The sequence below is a fragment of the Ranitomeya variabilis genome, chromosome 7 (assembly GCF_051348905.1).
Source record: "Ranitomeya variabilis isolate aRanVar5 chromosome 7, aRanVar5.hap1, whole genome shotgun sequence".
Taxonomy (NCBI): domain Eukaryota; kingdom Metazoa; phylum Chordata; class Amphibia; order Anura; family Dendrobatidae; genus Ranitomeya; species Ranitomeya variabilis.
Window position 1 is genome coordinate 128,480,888 of NC_135238.1, and position 16,098 is coordinate 128,496,985.

The following is a 16,098-nucleotide window of genomic DNA, read 5'->3' on the forward strand; positions in this document are numbered from 1 at the left end:
GTTGTGAGGTGACTTGGGAAAGGCTGGGATCTTATGATGAGGCGAGATCCTGGTGCCAGAGTGTGGAGGGTAAAAAGCTGCCACATTGGACTGTGTTGTGTCCCTCATCTGCTGGAGCCATTGAATTGACTCAAGGGCTATTTCTATTTTCCTGGCATCAGATTGCCGGGTGGCGCCCCCGGATCTGTTCCCTTTCTTTGGACTCATTGTGGACTCATTGTGGATGCTGCAGAATTACTTTCATTTGCGTTGTCCCAATTTCCTGTTCCAATAAATCTTGTTGAATTGTTTATCGGCCTGCTGTCTCTTTCTGCTCTGTTGAAGACCCCGTCACACGGCCTCCAATGCCAAAACTTGGAGTAGAGATATATGACGGCTGTAACAGAAATACCACACTGGCAAATCTGTGGCCTTTCAATTTTTTTTAGGTGAAATAGTCCAATGCTATACAGCACTATCAGACAGCCAAAAAAAAAATACACTGGCGTCTATTGACCAAACTTGGAGCACGCAGATATATGAGGCCTTTTTCAGTGAATTTAACCCCTTAGTGACAGAGCCAATTTGGTACTTAATGACCGAGCCAATTTTTACAATTCTGACCACTGTCATTTTATGAGGTTATAACTCTGGAACGATTTAACAGATCCTGCTGATTCAGAGACTGTTTTTTCATGACATATTGTACTTCATGATAGTCATAACATTTCTTTGATATTACTTGCGATTATTTATGAAAAAAACGATTTTTAAATTTAAAATTTTTAAAATTTAGCAATTTTCAAACTTTGTATTTTTATGCCCTTAAATCAGAGAGATATGTCACAAAAAATAGTTAATAAATAACATTTCCCACATGTCTACTTTACATCAGCACAATTTTGGAAACAATTTTTTTTTTTGTTAGGGAGTTATAAGTGTTAAAATTTGACCAGCAATTTCTCATTTTTACAAAACCTTTTTGTTTTTAGGGACCACATCACATTTGAAGTCATTTTGAGGGGTCTATATGATAGAAAATAACCAAGTGTGACACCATTCTAAAGACTGCACCCCTCAAGGTGCTCAAAACCACATTCAAGAAGTTTATTAACCCTTTATGTGCTTCACAGGAACTGAAACAATGTGGAAGGAAAAAATGAACATTTAACTTTTTTTTGCAAACATTTTACTTTGGAACCATTTTTTTTTATTTTCTCAAGTGTAAAAACAGAAATTTAACCATAAATTTTGTTGTGCAATTTCTCCTGAATATGACAATACCCCATATGTGGTGGTAAACCACTGTTTGGGCTCACCGCAGAGCTTGGAAGAGAAAGAGCGCCGTTTGACTTTTTCAATGCAGAATTGGCTGGAATTGAGATCGGATGCCATGTCGAGTTTAGAGATCCCCTGATGTGCCTAAACAGTGGAAACGCCCCACAAAGGACAACATTTTGGAAACTAGACCCCTTGAGGAACTTATCTAGATGTGTGGTGAGCACTTTGAACCCCCAAGTGCTTCACAGAAGTTTATAACGTATAGCCATCAAAAAAAAAAAAATCGCATTTTTTACACAAAAATGATCGTTTCAACCACAAATTCTTATTTTCACAAGGGTAACAGGAGAAATTAGACAACAAAAGTTGTTGAGCAATTTCTCCTGAGTACATTGATACCCCATATGTGGGGGTAAACCACTGTTTGGGTGCACCGCAGAGCTTGAAAGAGAAGGAGTGCCGTTTGACTTTTTCAATGCAGAATTGGCTGGAATTGAGATCGGATGCCATGTCGCGTTTGGAGAGCCCCTGATGTGCCTAAGCAGTGGAAACCCCCAAAAGTGACACTATTTTGGAAACTAGACCCCTTAAGGAACTTATCTAGATGTGTGGTGAGCACTTTAAACCCCCAGGTGCTTCACAGAAGTTTATAACGTAGAGCCGTGAAAATAAAAAATCACATTTTTTTCTACAAAAATGATATTTTTGCCCCCAAATTTTTATTTTCACAAGGGTAACAGGAGAAATTAGACCACAAAAAATGTTGTGCAATTTGTCCTAAGTACGTCGATACCCCATATGTGGGGGTAAACCACTGTTTGGGCGCACAGCAGAGCTAGGAAGAGAAGGAGTACCGTTAGACTTTTTCAATGCAGAATTGGCTGGAATTGAGATTGGACGCCATGCCGCGTTTGGAGAGCCCCTGATGTGCCTAAACAGTGGAAACCCCCACAAGTGACACCATTTTGGAAGATAGACCCATTAAGGAACTCATCTAGATGTGTGGTGAGCACTTTAAACCCCCAAGTGCTTCACAGAAATTTATAAAGTAGAGCCGTGAAAATAAAAAATCCTTTCTTTTTCCCTCAAAAATTATTTTTTAGCCTGCAATTTTTTATTTTCTCATGGGTAACAGGAGACATTGGACCCCAAAATTTGTTGACCAGTTTGTCCTGAGTATGCTGATACCCCATATGTGGGGGGGGCACGGTTTGGGCACACATCGGGACTCGGAAGGGAAGGAGCGCCGCTTGGAATGCAGGCTTTGATGGGATGGTCTGCAGGCATCATGTTGCATTTGCAGAGCTCCTGATGTACCTAAACAGTAGAAACCCTGCACAAGTGACCCCATTTTGGAAACTAGACCCCGCAAAGAGCTTATCTAGATGTGTGGTGAGCACTTTGAATGCCCAAGTGCTTCACAGAAGTTTATAATGCAGAGTCGTGAAAATAAAAATAAAAATTTTTTCCACAAAAAACATTTTTTTGCCCCCAAGTTTTTATTTTCACAAGGGTAACAGGAGAAATTGGACCCCATAAGTTGTTGTCCAATTTATCCGAAGTACGATGATGCCCCATATGTGGGGATAAACCACTGTTTGGGCGCACGGCAGAGCTCAGAAGCGAAGGAGCACCACTTGACTTTTTGAGCGCAAAATTGGCTGTCGCATTTGGAGACCCCCTGATGTACCTAAACAGTGGAAACCCCCCAATTCTAACTCCAACCCTAACCCCAACACACCCCTAATCCTAATCTCAGCCCGATCCATAATCCTAATCACAACCCTAATGATAATCACAACCCTAACCCCAAAACTACCCTAATCCCAACTCTAACCATAACCCTAATCCCAAACCTAACCCTAATCCCAAAAGTAACCCTAATGCCAACCCTAACCCTAATACCAACCCTATTCCAAATCCTAACCCTAATCCCAACTCTAACCCTAACTTTAGCCGCAACCCTAGCCCTAACCTTAGCCCCAACCCTAACCCTAACTTTAACCTCATCCCTAAACCTAGCCCTAACCTTAGCCCTAATCCTAACTTTAGCCCCAACCCTAGACCTAGCCCTAACCCTAGCCCTAACTTTAACCCCAACCCTAACCCTAACCCTAACCCTAGCCCTAACCCTAACTTTAGCCCTAACTCTAGCCCTAACTTTAGCCCCAACCCTAACCCTAACCCTAGCTTTAGCCCAACTCCTCTAGCTGCCAGCCTGCAGAACATGGCGGGCGCACTGCACATGCGCCCACCATTTTCTTACCCGATGAAGAAGCTGGCAGCCAGGAGGGGACGCAGGAGGACCCAGGGACACCGGTAAGTATAACAGGGTCCCCGAATTCTCCTATTTCTCTGTCCTCTGATGTGCGATCACATCAGAGGACAGAGAATGACACATCGCTTTTTCTTTTTTTTTTGCGGCCGCCGGTAAAGTTAATTACCGGCGATCGCAAAACAGTGGTTGGGAAAAAACGACCCCGATCATGTGCCCCCGGCAGCCGAGACCCCAAAGATCTTCCGGGTGCCAGCCGGCGGGCACACTGCGCATGCGCCCGCCATTTTTTAGCCGGAACAAGATGCCGGCGCCCATCGGAAGCCACTAGAAGCATCGGGGGAGACAGGTGAGTATCGGGGGCAATCGGGGACCCCATTTCTCTGTCCTCTGATGTGCGATCACATCGGAGGACAGAGAAATTAAATGGGAAATCGTGTTTTTTTTTTTGCGACCGCCGGTAAACGGTTAATTACCTGCGATCACAACCCCCGAATCATGTTCTCTGGGGTCTTGGCTACCCCCTGGCAACTGAGACCCCAGAGAAAATCTGACTCTGGGGGGCGCTATTTATTTTTTCCACAGCGTCGTTAATTAACGGCGCTGTGGTTTAAGTACCCTTAACTGCCGCCGTTAAAAGGCGTATCGGCAGTCGTTAAGGGGTTAAAACACCAAAAAAAAAAAAAAAAAACGGGCACAAGGGTAGCACACACAACTATGCTACGTATGCCTGACAAACTATAATTTTTCAACAGGCCTCAGTCTGACAGAACAGACTGTATATTTTTCTTTTGGGGAGGAAATTTTGGGGAAAAAAAGGTATATAGACAGTAAATAAGCTGCAGCAGCAGGCAGTTATGAAGCTTTGGGAAGGATGCAGTGGGACCAATGGACGCACATACAGTGCCTGCAGGCCTTACACTGATGTGGATATGCTGTGCCCTGCCTGTCTAGCACTGCAATATCGGAACCCACGAATTAGCCCTAAAAAGGACTGTTTGTTTCTCAGGAGTTGTGAATGTAAGAGTTGCAAACCTACACTACCTCTAAAAACCACGATTCTGACCCTATTTCGGTACCAGCTCTCCCTACTCTTGCTGAAACAGGAACAGAATGCGGCGAGCAGGCAGGCGCTAGGTCTCTTATACTCGGGATGATGCTGTGCTGCCAAGCCAATCACTGCACGACCACAACAAAGATGGCTGCTGCGTTTTATGATATGGCAGACAATCCTGCACCGTGATTGAGTCTCTAAATTACGCCAAAACTGCTGGGTGGAGACTGCAGCTACCGCCGAATAATCCTGGAAATGCCAGCTGCTCGCCTAGTACACCGAGCATAGTGATACTCAGGCGAGTAACGAGTAGTGGCGAGCATGTTCACTCAACACTAGTTTTTGTATGAGTTGCAGGCTGCAGCATAAAGGACATGCAATTTAACCTATCCTGTCCAACACGATCCCTTCAGCACAATTTCTTCTTAAGTGCTGCTAACATCAGTAATACTATTTATTATAATTTGCCCTAAGAAGGGTTGTTATTGCACTTGAAAGAAATGTAAAAGTGGTTGAATCCCTAGCTAATATGCAGCTACAATCATATCCCTCTGTAATTAGCACCTCTGCCTGCTCTGCCTGTTTCCGGGGTACAGTGTGACAAGCATAGCATCATGGATCTTATATAGACCTGATGATGCTATGAGGCCAGCAAATCACAGTAATGCCACACCCAAGATGGCTACAGCATTACAATGACTGGCAGGCAATCCCCACGTGTTTATTGGCTGTCTAAAAAGTGCTAAACATGCGGGACAGGGACTCGAGCTCCTGCTCAAGCATTAAAAAATACTCACCGAGCAAACAGAATCCTTCGAGTGATTAAGGAGTAGTGATGAGCACGCTTGATCATCACCAGATGTTATCCATTCTGTGACATGATTAAGGACTAAACTGATCTGAAATTTGTAAACCACAAGGAAATTTGAACTTAGCTGTGTGTAATGGCTAAAGATTTAAAAAAAGCTAAATAAGGTATTAAAGGGATGGGGCTGTGCTTTTTATTTTTGCATTAATTATTGATTATAGAACCAATTATATTTAATATAAAATGAAATGCACTACTTTCTTCAGGATCTGAGGGCTACCATTTGTATTTGCTGGTGTATAAGTCTCTGAGCACAACACTTACACACCTCAAATAAGGCAGCACCTGGACTTAGGAGACTGAGGTTGGTGTCTGACCATAAGTCTTGCTTTATGGCTGCCTCCAGCTGTGACCTGGGCACTCTCCCTGTGCTTTCATGGTCACAGCTGTGGGAGGAGATGGGCACCATTGTTTTCAAATCCGAAGATATGTTGTGAGCTTCGTCTTCCCCCTGTCACCGCCCACAGTGCTGATTGTGAGTGGAGACAGGAAGTGCCAGGATGCAGATATCCAGGATGAGGTGAGTATCGGCAGTGGTGAGTGGTGTTTGCAGCCTGATATTAGCAGTACGATACCAGGCTGCTGATCACAGCTCCTTGCCTTTGTCACCGCCGAGCACAGCAGAGTAATCATCAAGTTAATCATTAAAAGACTATTCAAGCTTTGCTCCAGCTGGCTCTTCTCAGCGTTACAAGATGTGATTGACAAATCACTCAATACAGAGAGATCTGTCAATCACCTGCAGCCACCCTGGAAGGAGTCTGCTGGGCGAGGTGACTGGTGATGTCTTCTGCTATGGTCTCCACCCACATAGATGAAGTTTATTTTCTCCAAAATGCTGGAATGTTACCTAGAATAATATATCTGACGGTCATACGGCTAGGCTCTGATTCATGCTGCCTGTGGTTTAGGTATCATTTTTCTAATTTCCTTTATTCTGCTAAAGAAGACAATGGATTTGGTTACATGCTACCACAAAATAGTATATAGTATCACAGTTTTAAATTAACTGCCTGAGTAGCTAAGTAGCTTGATTCATACGTCCTTCACAAAGATGAACCTGCCCAATTCCAGCCTTGCTGAAGCATCCCCAGCTCAACACCTGGTTATCTAATGGTTAGGCAGAGACCTGGAGAGATGTACAAGCCACAGTGCCTTGCTGTGAAATTTGGTGGCGGATCAATGATGATCTGGGGATGCTTCAGCAAGGCTGGAATTGGGCAGATTAATCTTTGTGAAGGTTGTATGAATCAAGCCGCAAACAAGGTTATCCTGGAAAAACAGTTGATTCTTCTGCTCAGGCAATGTTCCCCAACTCTGAGGACTGGTTTTTCCAGCAGGACAATGCACCACAGCTAGGTCAATCAAGGTGTGGATGAAGGACCACCACATCAAATCCCTGTCATGGCCAGCCCAATCTCCAGACCTGAACCCCATTGAAAACCTCTGAAATGTAATCAAGAGGAAGATGGATAGTCACAAGCCGTCAAACAAAGAAGAACTGCTTAAATTATTGTACCTTGAGTGGCATAAGTTCACCCAAAAGCAGTGTGAAAGACTGGTGGAAAGCATGCCAAGACGCATGAATGCTGTGATTAAAAATCATGGTTATTCCACAAAATATTGATTTCTGAACTCTTCCTGAGTTAAACTTTAGTATTGTTGTTTCTAAATGATTATGAACTTGTTTTTTTTTTTTTTGCATTATTTGAGGTCTGCAAGCAATGCATTTCTTTGTTATTTTGAACATTTCTCATTTTCAGAAAAAAAATACAACATGTATTGCTTGGAACTTCGGAGACATGTTATCTGTAGTTTATGGAATAAAAGAACAATTTACATTTTACTCAAAATATACATATGAAGAGAAAAATCAGACAAACTGAAAATTTGAAGTGGTCATCTAATTTTTGCCAGAGCTGTATATTTTTTATACAGACCAATATTACAAATTCCCTAGCTTACACCTTTTTAGAACCAGAAGACCCTGTTATTTCATTTAAGTTTTAATGATTTATTGATTCATTTTACTTATTTAGATAGTACCATCATGATTTTTACAGACATTATTATTATTAATAATAATAATAATAATAATAATAATAATAATAATAATAACTGTTAGACAATGTATTTGTAACCATTGAATTTTAATAAGACAATTCCGCAAAATGATCGTTTCCCAATTTTGCAATATTTTATATGCGCTTGACTTTGTAATGTTACACCAAAACTTGTCCATGATCCATGCTGTAGGTTTACAAGATTTATTTTCTCACAACAGGAGCATTGCTGTTCCGCTGCTGTACTGAACAAACATGTGAGTCCCTGGCAGTGCCAGGAATTTGAGGACAAAAGCTTTGTCCACTGCTGAAAAAATAATGAAGTATCTGGAAAAAAAGATTAAATTAAACGATTGGTAGTTTTTTCTGGAAGCCAAAAGCATCTTTTGTTTAGTATGTGCTGACCTAGTAACGAGCTTATTTATATAGAAGCTGTCACCACTCTGATCACAGATCACTGAGCCTCTCATAAAGTCAGGATGGGAAAGGTAAGCCCATTTTTATCAAAGATGTCCAATACAGTATATATGTGTATGCATATAATGTATATTTTATAATTTATATATTTAGATGCTGCTACCATTTACATTGTGTATATCTATATTTAGGGAGAGTGCATTTTACTTTGGTGTGAATGCCCCACTTAATTCTCTTTTATGATATGAGCTATGTGCACATGATGTCTCAATTCTGACAGCAGAGGATTCTCTAGGCAAAACTCCTTTGGAGAAAAGCCAATGGTCTCTTTCCTGATGCGCCTTCACTGGCAGCTTTGTTGTCACCTTTTGCAACTAAAGAGTAAAGAGTGGGCAGCTTCCAAACAAAAAAGAGCCTATTTACAGCAATGTGTCACTTACTGAGCTGTGCTTTGAGGATTCCATACAATCAGTGTTTTATCAGCAGTAGATTATCAATACAGGACAACTGGCCTTGTGACTCCTAGTCCAACCTCATCTCCACCCTTAACTCATGGACCTTTCAGATTATATAGCAAATACCTGCTGACAGGTAATAAAATAAATAACAACAGGTTGAATTTGTGCACTGGAATGACATTTTTAAATTTCTGTGCATTATGTTCATTTTTGCTACGATTTTGAGGTGCTTTTTGAGCTGGATTCCAGGCAGAATCTGCTTGAAATAGACATTGCTTGTACATACCCCTACATGGAATCTGTCAGTAGGATCAACTCTCCTAAGTCATCTATATGAGCATGTAGGTCATAGGAAGCTGAACAAAATGATGCCTTTATATCTGGATCCTGCCTTATTCCATGGAAATCCAAATTGTTCTTATATGTAAATGGGCTGTTCAGGGCTATGGGTGAGACACTGATCTGCATGAGAATCTGCCTCCAGAGATGTACGGTACATGTGCAATGCTCTGCTTAGAAGGAACTTTCTAGCTACTAAAGTTCTGTGATTACAGCAGCATCTACACTGTTTTGAGGAAGTATACAGTGAAGGCAGTGAGTCACTGTAGGGAAGAGCCAACAAGTATAGAAACAATGATCAGGCTTCACTTTGCCTTTCATCTGTTTTTACATACTACTTTTGGAAAGTCCCTTTTCCATAGTGAACATTTACCTACAATATATAAGTTTTTAATTATAATTTGAAAGACGATGCAAGTGCTAGTGAGTTAGATAAATTGAGTGGTCAGCTGCAGAAATCACTGGGCTTTCAAGGAAAAGCTGACCATTGAAAAAATATTTGCATCCCCACTATTCTCTCTTCTCCTGCCCAAAACGAATTCATTTTATCATTGTAGTAGAGGAAGTAAAGTCCTCATTCATACTTTCTCATACATATTCTATCTGTGTGTTTCATGGATTTAACAGGTGCCCATTACATACAGCCCAGTGTGCTGTTCGTAAGTCTGTATTTTGCTGACTGTGTGTCTGCAAATAAACTTATGAAAACATGTCTGTTTTAGATATGAGTCATTGGTGAAGGATAATTAGTGGATTAAATCCGCGCTGCCACAATGATACAAATTCAGATATATTGAAGAATTCTGGTGGTTTATTCAACGCGTTTCAAGGTCTATCTGACCCCTTCATCAGAAAAATACCACAAAGACAGACGTTGTATGTCTGTATGTGCGTATGTGTGTATATACTGCACGTGTGTGCATATACTGTATGTGTGTATGTGGGTATATATACTGTATGTGTGTAAATACAGTATGTGTGTATGTGTGTGTATATACTGTACGTGTGTATGTGTGTGTATATATTGTACTTGTGTGTGTATATACTGTATGTGTGAGCAGTATTTGTATACTTTTGCATGCAATAGAGCTGTGTGTGTGTGCATGCAGCGCCCCAGAGTCCTGGTCGTTGCAGTAATGTTGTTCTTCCACCAGGGGGAGCGATATTACATCTGAAGGCAATAAAGGAGATCCTCTGTCCAGGTATCACTAACAACACACAACACACTTCACACTCCAGCCTCCAGGGGGAGCAAAGGTTCTATTTATTAGGCCACTCCTCACAGTTAGGTAAAACTGGTAGTTGAAGGGAAGGTTAGGGAGTTCCTGGCTGGGGACCGAGACGGAAAGGTCTCCAGGTCGAGCTGGCTGGAATGATTTCCAGTCAGATCCAGACTGCGGTCTGAGGAGGACGAGGGTCCATGGAGCTGCGCCTGCCCCACGTGCGGCAGCATCCTAAGAATGAGATATAGAAGAGAAGTGTATTGCAGTGAGTGAGGAGTAATAACGGTGAGGACCTTACTGGAGCTTATGCAAGTAAGGACCTACTGTGTTACTGTACGCATAGGAAGGCTATTGAATTCCACCTGGATATAGGGACTCTGGATCTGCCTTCAGACCGGCCGGACTCTGCCTGCCATGTGGTCCGTACCCTGGACTGTGGACACTGAAGCCTTCAGTAAAGGTAAAGAGACTGCAACCTTGTGTCCTCGTTATTCACTGCGCCTTACATCAACCACCATCCACCATCTACACACTGGGAAGCCCTGGGGACACACTTCACCTGTGGGAGGATATACCATCTAGCTGCCATAACATCACCCCAGCGGACCCCCAAGCAGCGTCGGTCGCCCTGACCGAATACCACAGGTGGCGTCACGAACACTTCCCCTTTAAAGACCTTTCCCATATATAAACTCTTTCACTGGACACCCCTGAGGGCCACGGACCGGGTCAGCCACCGTGACATCCCCCGAACCGAAGGACCAGGTACCGAGTACCCCACAGCCCTACTGATCCACGCATATGTATGCAGCAAAGTTGTTTGTGTATTTACTGTGCATGCAGCAGTGATACATGTGCAGAAGATTTGTATATATCTATCTATTCTTTTGTCTATGGTCTAGAGGCAGGGAACCTGATTCCTGCGATATGTAACTTACAACAAGAAAAAAGATTTGCTAGACTCACCACATTGTTTAGCAAGTTCTCCACTCATGTATTATGCGGGAGCCACTTCACTGCCAGCCTGTATGTGGCACCCTGCAAAGTCAGCCGTCACAAATATCTGTGAACTTTGATGGTGTGAGAAGCCAGCTCTTCAGCCATTTTTACACATACACATGTAATTACTGCAAGGGCTTTTGGAAAGTGTGGTGGGTAGGAGCCCCTGCAGGAGAACGTCCAAGCACAGGACAAGCAACCCTGTGCCCCTGGGATTGGGTGGTGTGGAGATCAAAGAGGCCAGTCAGTGCCTTTGCTGTGCTTGCTGTCGGGAATCCAGCAAAATCTCTGCAGCCACATGGGACACAGTGTCCTGCAGCAATTACGCGCCGGCTCGGTGGAGGCAAACTCAGACATGTAGTGTAGACAGGAACATTCATTGGAAAGGAATTGGCACTCCCACTAGAGATATAGAAACAATATTTCATTTATTGATATCTTTGTGAAAAAGTAAAGTGCTTGGTTGCCCCTGAGTATATATTGCTTCCATTTATGATATGATGAGTGTGTTCAGACACATATTATTTATAGTTCCTGGTAGTGTAACCTACTTATACTAAATTACATTCTGTACATTTAATGCAGTATACAATATGATTTGCTAGCATATTTGTGATTTCATAAAATTGTGTAAAAATATTTTTTTATACTGTTTTAAATTATATTATTTTATATGTACTTTATTTGAAGTGGTGAAATGAAATGTTAAACTAAATTAAAATTATATAAAAACTAAATGTGTAAAGAAACTAAAGAAAAATTCATATACAAGCTCATATATGTAAATAGATAGGCATCACTGTAATCATGAAAATAATTTTAACATTTTGTTTTTAGTTTCTTTTTGTTTCAGAGTGCAAAGTTAAAACATTGATTAAATGCCACAGATATTATTTTATTATGATTGATATATTTTTTTTCCACAGATCACCTTTTTTGAGGACAAGAATTTCAAGGGCCGCTCCTTCGAGTGCAGCAGTGACAATAATGACTTGCACTCTCATGTCAGTCGCTGCAACTCTATTAAAGTTGACAATGGCTCTTGGATGATTTATGAACAGGCTAATAATAAGGGTCACCAGTATTTTCTTAAAAAAGGAGAATATCCTGATTATAAACACTGGATGGGATTTAATGATACAATTAGTTCTTGCCACATGATTCCTCTGGTCAGTACAAAACATTTTCCTATTAATCTATAGTTGTTTATTGTCAAGTTCATGAAACCAAAACAATGTTTTTATGAATGGGAAATTGTCTCCTGGTTTTGCCACGTAATCTGAGAGCAGCATAATGTAGGGCAAATACCCTGATTACAATGATATGTCACTAACTAGGCCACTTGCTGTAGTTCTGATTATCACTAGAAGACTAGTAAACCTGCTGCCACGTAGGCCTCCATATTCTTGGGCTCTGCATAACTCCACCCTCACCACTGATTGGCAGCTTTTTGCCTCTTTATACTGTACACAGAAAACTGCCAATCAGAAGTGTGGACGGGGTTACACAGAGCTCAGCTGTCAGAGAACTGATAGATCTACAGCAGATAAAACAGAGACTTTTATCAAAACTGCAGTATGAGCCTTGTAAGTGATTCATCACTGAAATCAGGGTCTCTACCCCTGCATTATACTGCTATCTGTTTCAGTTAGGGTACCAAAAAACTGTTGTCAAATTCCTCTTAACTACTACAGTATATCACAAAAATGAGTACACTCCTTACATTTTTGTAAATATATTATTATGTCTTTTCATGGGACCACACTGAAGATATGACACTGAGATACAATGTCAAGTAGTCAGTGTGCAGCTTGTATAACAGTGTAGATTTGGTGTGGCCGGTAAATAGCTCAACACACAGTCATTAATAGCTAAACTGTTGGCAACAAAAGTGACTACAGCCCTAAGTGAAAATGGCCAAATTGAGTGCAATTAGCCATGTTTCCTCCCCGGTTTCATTTAATTTATCAGTGTTACAAGGTCTCAGGTGAGAATTGGGAGCAGGTGTGTTAAATTTGGTGTTATCGCTCACACACTCTCTCATACTGGTCACTGGAAGTTATTATTATTATAATAATTTATTTATATAGCACCATTAATTCCATGGTGCTGTACATGAGAAAGGGGTTACATACAGGGTTATAGATATTGTTTACAGTAAACAGATTTACAGTGACAGACTGGTACAGAGGGGAGAGGACCCTGTCCTTGCGGACTTACATTCTATGGGATAGTGGGGAAGTTCAACAGGGTACCTTATTGCAAAGAACTCTCTCAAGATCTGAAACAAAAGGATTGCTGCTCTACAGAAATTATGACCAGGCTGTAAGAAGATCACCAATATAACGAAACTGAGCACGATTGCCAAGACCATACAGTGGTTTAGCAAGACAGTTTTCACTCAGAACTGGCAGACCAAAGGTCAACCGTGATTGACCAACTAAGTTGAGTTCACGTGCTTACAGTCGTATCCAGAGGGTCTCTTTTCAAAATGGGCATATGAGTACTGCCAGCATTGCTGTAGACATTAAAGGGGTGGGGAGTCACCCTGACAGTGCTCAGAACATACGTCGCACACTGTGTCAAATTGGTCTGCGTGGCTGTCATCCTAAAAGGAAGCCTCTTCTAAAGATGATGCTCAAGAAAGCTCACAAACACTTTGCTGAAGACAAGCAGACTAAGGAAACAGACTACTGGAACCATGATCTGTGATCTGATGAGATTAAAATAAACTTATTTGGTTCAGATGGTGCCAAACGTTTGTGGCGGCAACCAGTTGAGGAGTACAAAGACAAGTGTGTGGGGGAGTGCAATGTTTTGGGGCTGCATGAGTGCTGCCAGCTGAGGGGAGCTGCAGCTCATTGAAGGAATAATGAATGCCAACATGTACTGTGACATTATGAAAATAGCATGAAATTGACCCAAAACACATCTCCAAGACAATCATCGCCTTGCTAAAGAAACTAAGGGTAGAGGTGCTGGATAGGCCAAGCATGTCTCCAGGCCTAAACCCTATTAAGCATCTGTGGGGCATCCTCAAAAAGAAAGTGGAGGAGCGCAAGGTCTCCAACATCCACCAGTTCCGTGATGTCATCATTTAGTAGTGGAAGAGTATTCAAGTGGCAACCTGTAAAGGTCTGGTGAACGTCATGTCCAAGAGAGTTAAGGAAGCGATTGGAAATAATGATGGCCACACAAAACATTGCCGCATTGGGCACAATTTGGCCATTTTCACTTAGGGGTGTACTCACTTTTGTTGGGAGCGGTGTAGACATTAATGGCTGTGCGTTGAGTTATTTAGAGGACAAAGCAATTTTACACTGTTATACAAGCTGTACACTGAAAAGATATAATAAAATATTTATAAAAATGTGAGGGGTGTACTCACTTTAGTGATATACTGTAAATACATTTAGCTATTATTTTACATATTTTTTCATCTTAGTTGTTTCACAGTTTTCTGATTTATAACATGTCCTCTGAACCTTGCAGCACACAGGGTCCTTTATGATCAAATTGTATGAAAAAGAAGATTTCAGGGGTCAAATGGCTGAATTTACAGAAGATAGTCCAAACATCAACAAAGATTTTAATTACCATGAAATCAACTCCTGCAATGTAATTGAAGGCCATTGGATCTTCTATGAGGAACACAACTACAGAGGACGCCAGTATTACCTGAGGCCTGGCGAGTACAGAAAGTTCAGTGATTGGGAGGCAACAAATGCTAGGATTGGCTCCATTAGGAGAGTTCAAGATTTTCATTAACATTCAAATTCTGTATTTCTGTGTTTCCCATAAAGGGCTGATAAAATCATGCTGTATAATATGTTTCCTATTTTGTTCCAATGTGTTTGTTGTATTTCTATGAAATATTCCACAATCCCACCATTTAAATATAATTTTAATATGTGGAACTGATGGACAGGTCTGATCATGTGCTACTCCACAAAAAGCCATTAAATGGACAGAGGTGAGAAAAGCTGCATTAACATGAGACAGTGGGCAACCTCTTTAATGCAAACTTGTCTTACAAGAGCGTTGAAAAAGTTATATGTTTAGCTATTGCATGACATCTTACAGAGTATCTTCAGTTATTAAAAGAACATATTTCAGTACATTTGTCCTCCAAGTTTCAGGATTAACTTATTTTCAAACAACAGGAAACAGGAAAGCATTTTAATCTGAGACTGTAAATTGATTAGTTATCAGCCACCAAAAAGTCAACCAGGATAAAAGAAAAATAATAAGATTAAAAACCCATGATCACATAACTAATACAGACAACAAGTCCTTACAAACAGAATCCAAAATAAGCTGCTGTAAATCATTTTTCATTTTACAGTCCGGTAAATTACAGTGTACTGGAAAATTAATAGGAGCCGCCCTCACGTGGTAACACGGCAGGTTTTAACTAGGCCCTAAGTTTTCACATGTTGTGAAAATATTTGGATTTTGTCACAAATCTGCAATGAATGCACTTCTCACTGGTTGGCTGATTGTGGATTTCAGGCCTTGGATTTCATCCTGCTCCTTTACAAGGCGTTGAGTAGGATAAAATCCACAGTGGAAATCTGCAAAACAAATGCTGTAGATTTTTAAATCCTCAGCGTGTTCTAAGTTTTATGCAGATTTTTGTTCCACAGCATGGGAATATGTTTGCTTGTATTGTACTGAAAATTGCTAAGCATTTTGTGTGCAGAATCCATGTAAACTTGTGGACTTAGTCTGAATGATAACTTACTGAACCAACAACACAATCAGTCATTCAGGTCATGGTGGTGTGCAGAAAGCATTGTTCACTAGTCCTCCTAGCATACAGTAGTTCAAAGCAGATTATTGGAACATAGTAAGAAAATTTGATCCAAAAGTCCTATGAATGTCCAACAGCATCAATCGTAATGGTATTTGGATTATATTTTCTCTATATAATGGAAGAATAACCTGCTTTTAAATATGCATTAATATATATATTTTTTAGAATAATAGTGGATCTCTGTTGCTGGATTCCTTTATGGTTATGGAATATTTGATCAATTGGACTGCAGATCCATCCTTGCATAACTTACCCAACAGTAAGAGAAATATTAGATGAGCTAACTGTCCATTCACAATAAAATTACTGGCCTAAATATTAATGTC

At 41.0% G+C, this 16,098-nt stretch overlaps 1 protein-coding gene across 1 annotated transcript; it reads left to right on the forward strand.

The window, feature by feature from the left end:
- Positions 1-7,983: 7,983 nt before the first annotated feature.
- LOC143785484 (gamma-crystallin 2-like) lies at positions 7,984-15,540 on the forward strand. Its single transcript, XM_077274372.1, has 3 exons — positions 7,984-8,008; positions 11,883-12,125; positions 14,449-15,540. Exons 1-3 carry the CDS (start codon positions 8,000-8,002, stop codon positions 14,722-14,724), a joined length of 528 nt encoding a protein of 175 aa, XP_077130487.1. The 5' UTR covers positions 7,984-7,999; the 3' UTR covers positions 14,725-15,540.
- The last annotated feature ends 558 nt before the right edge of the window (positions 15,541-16,098 follow it).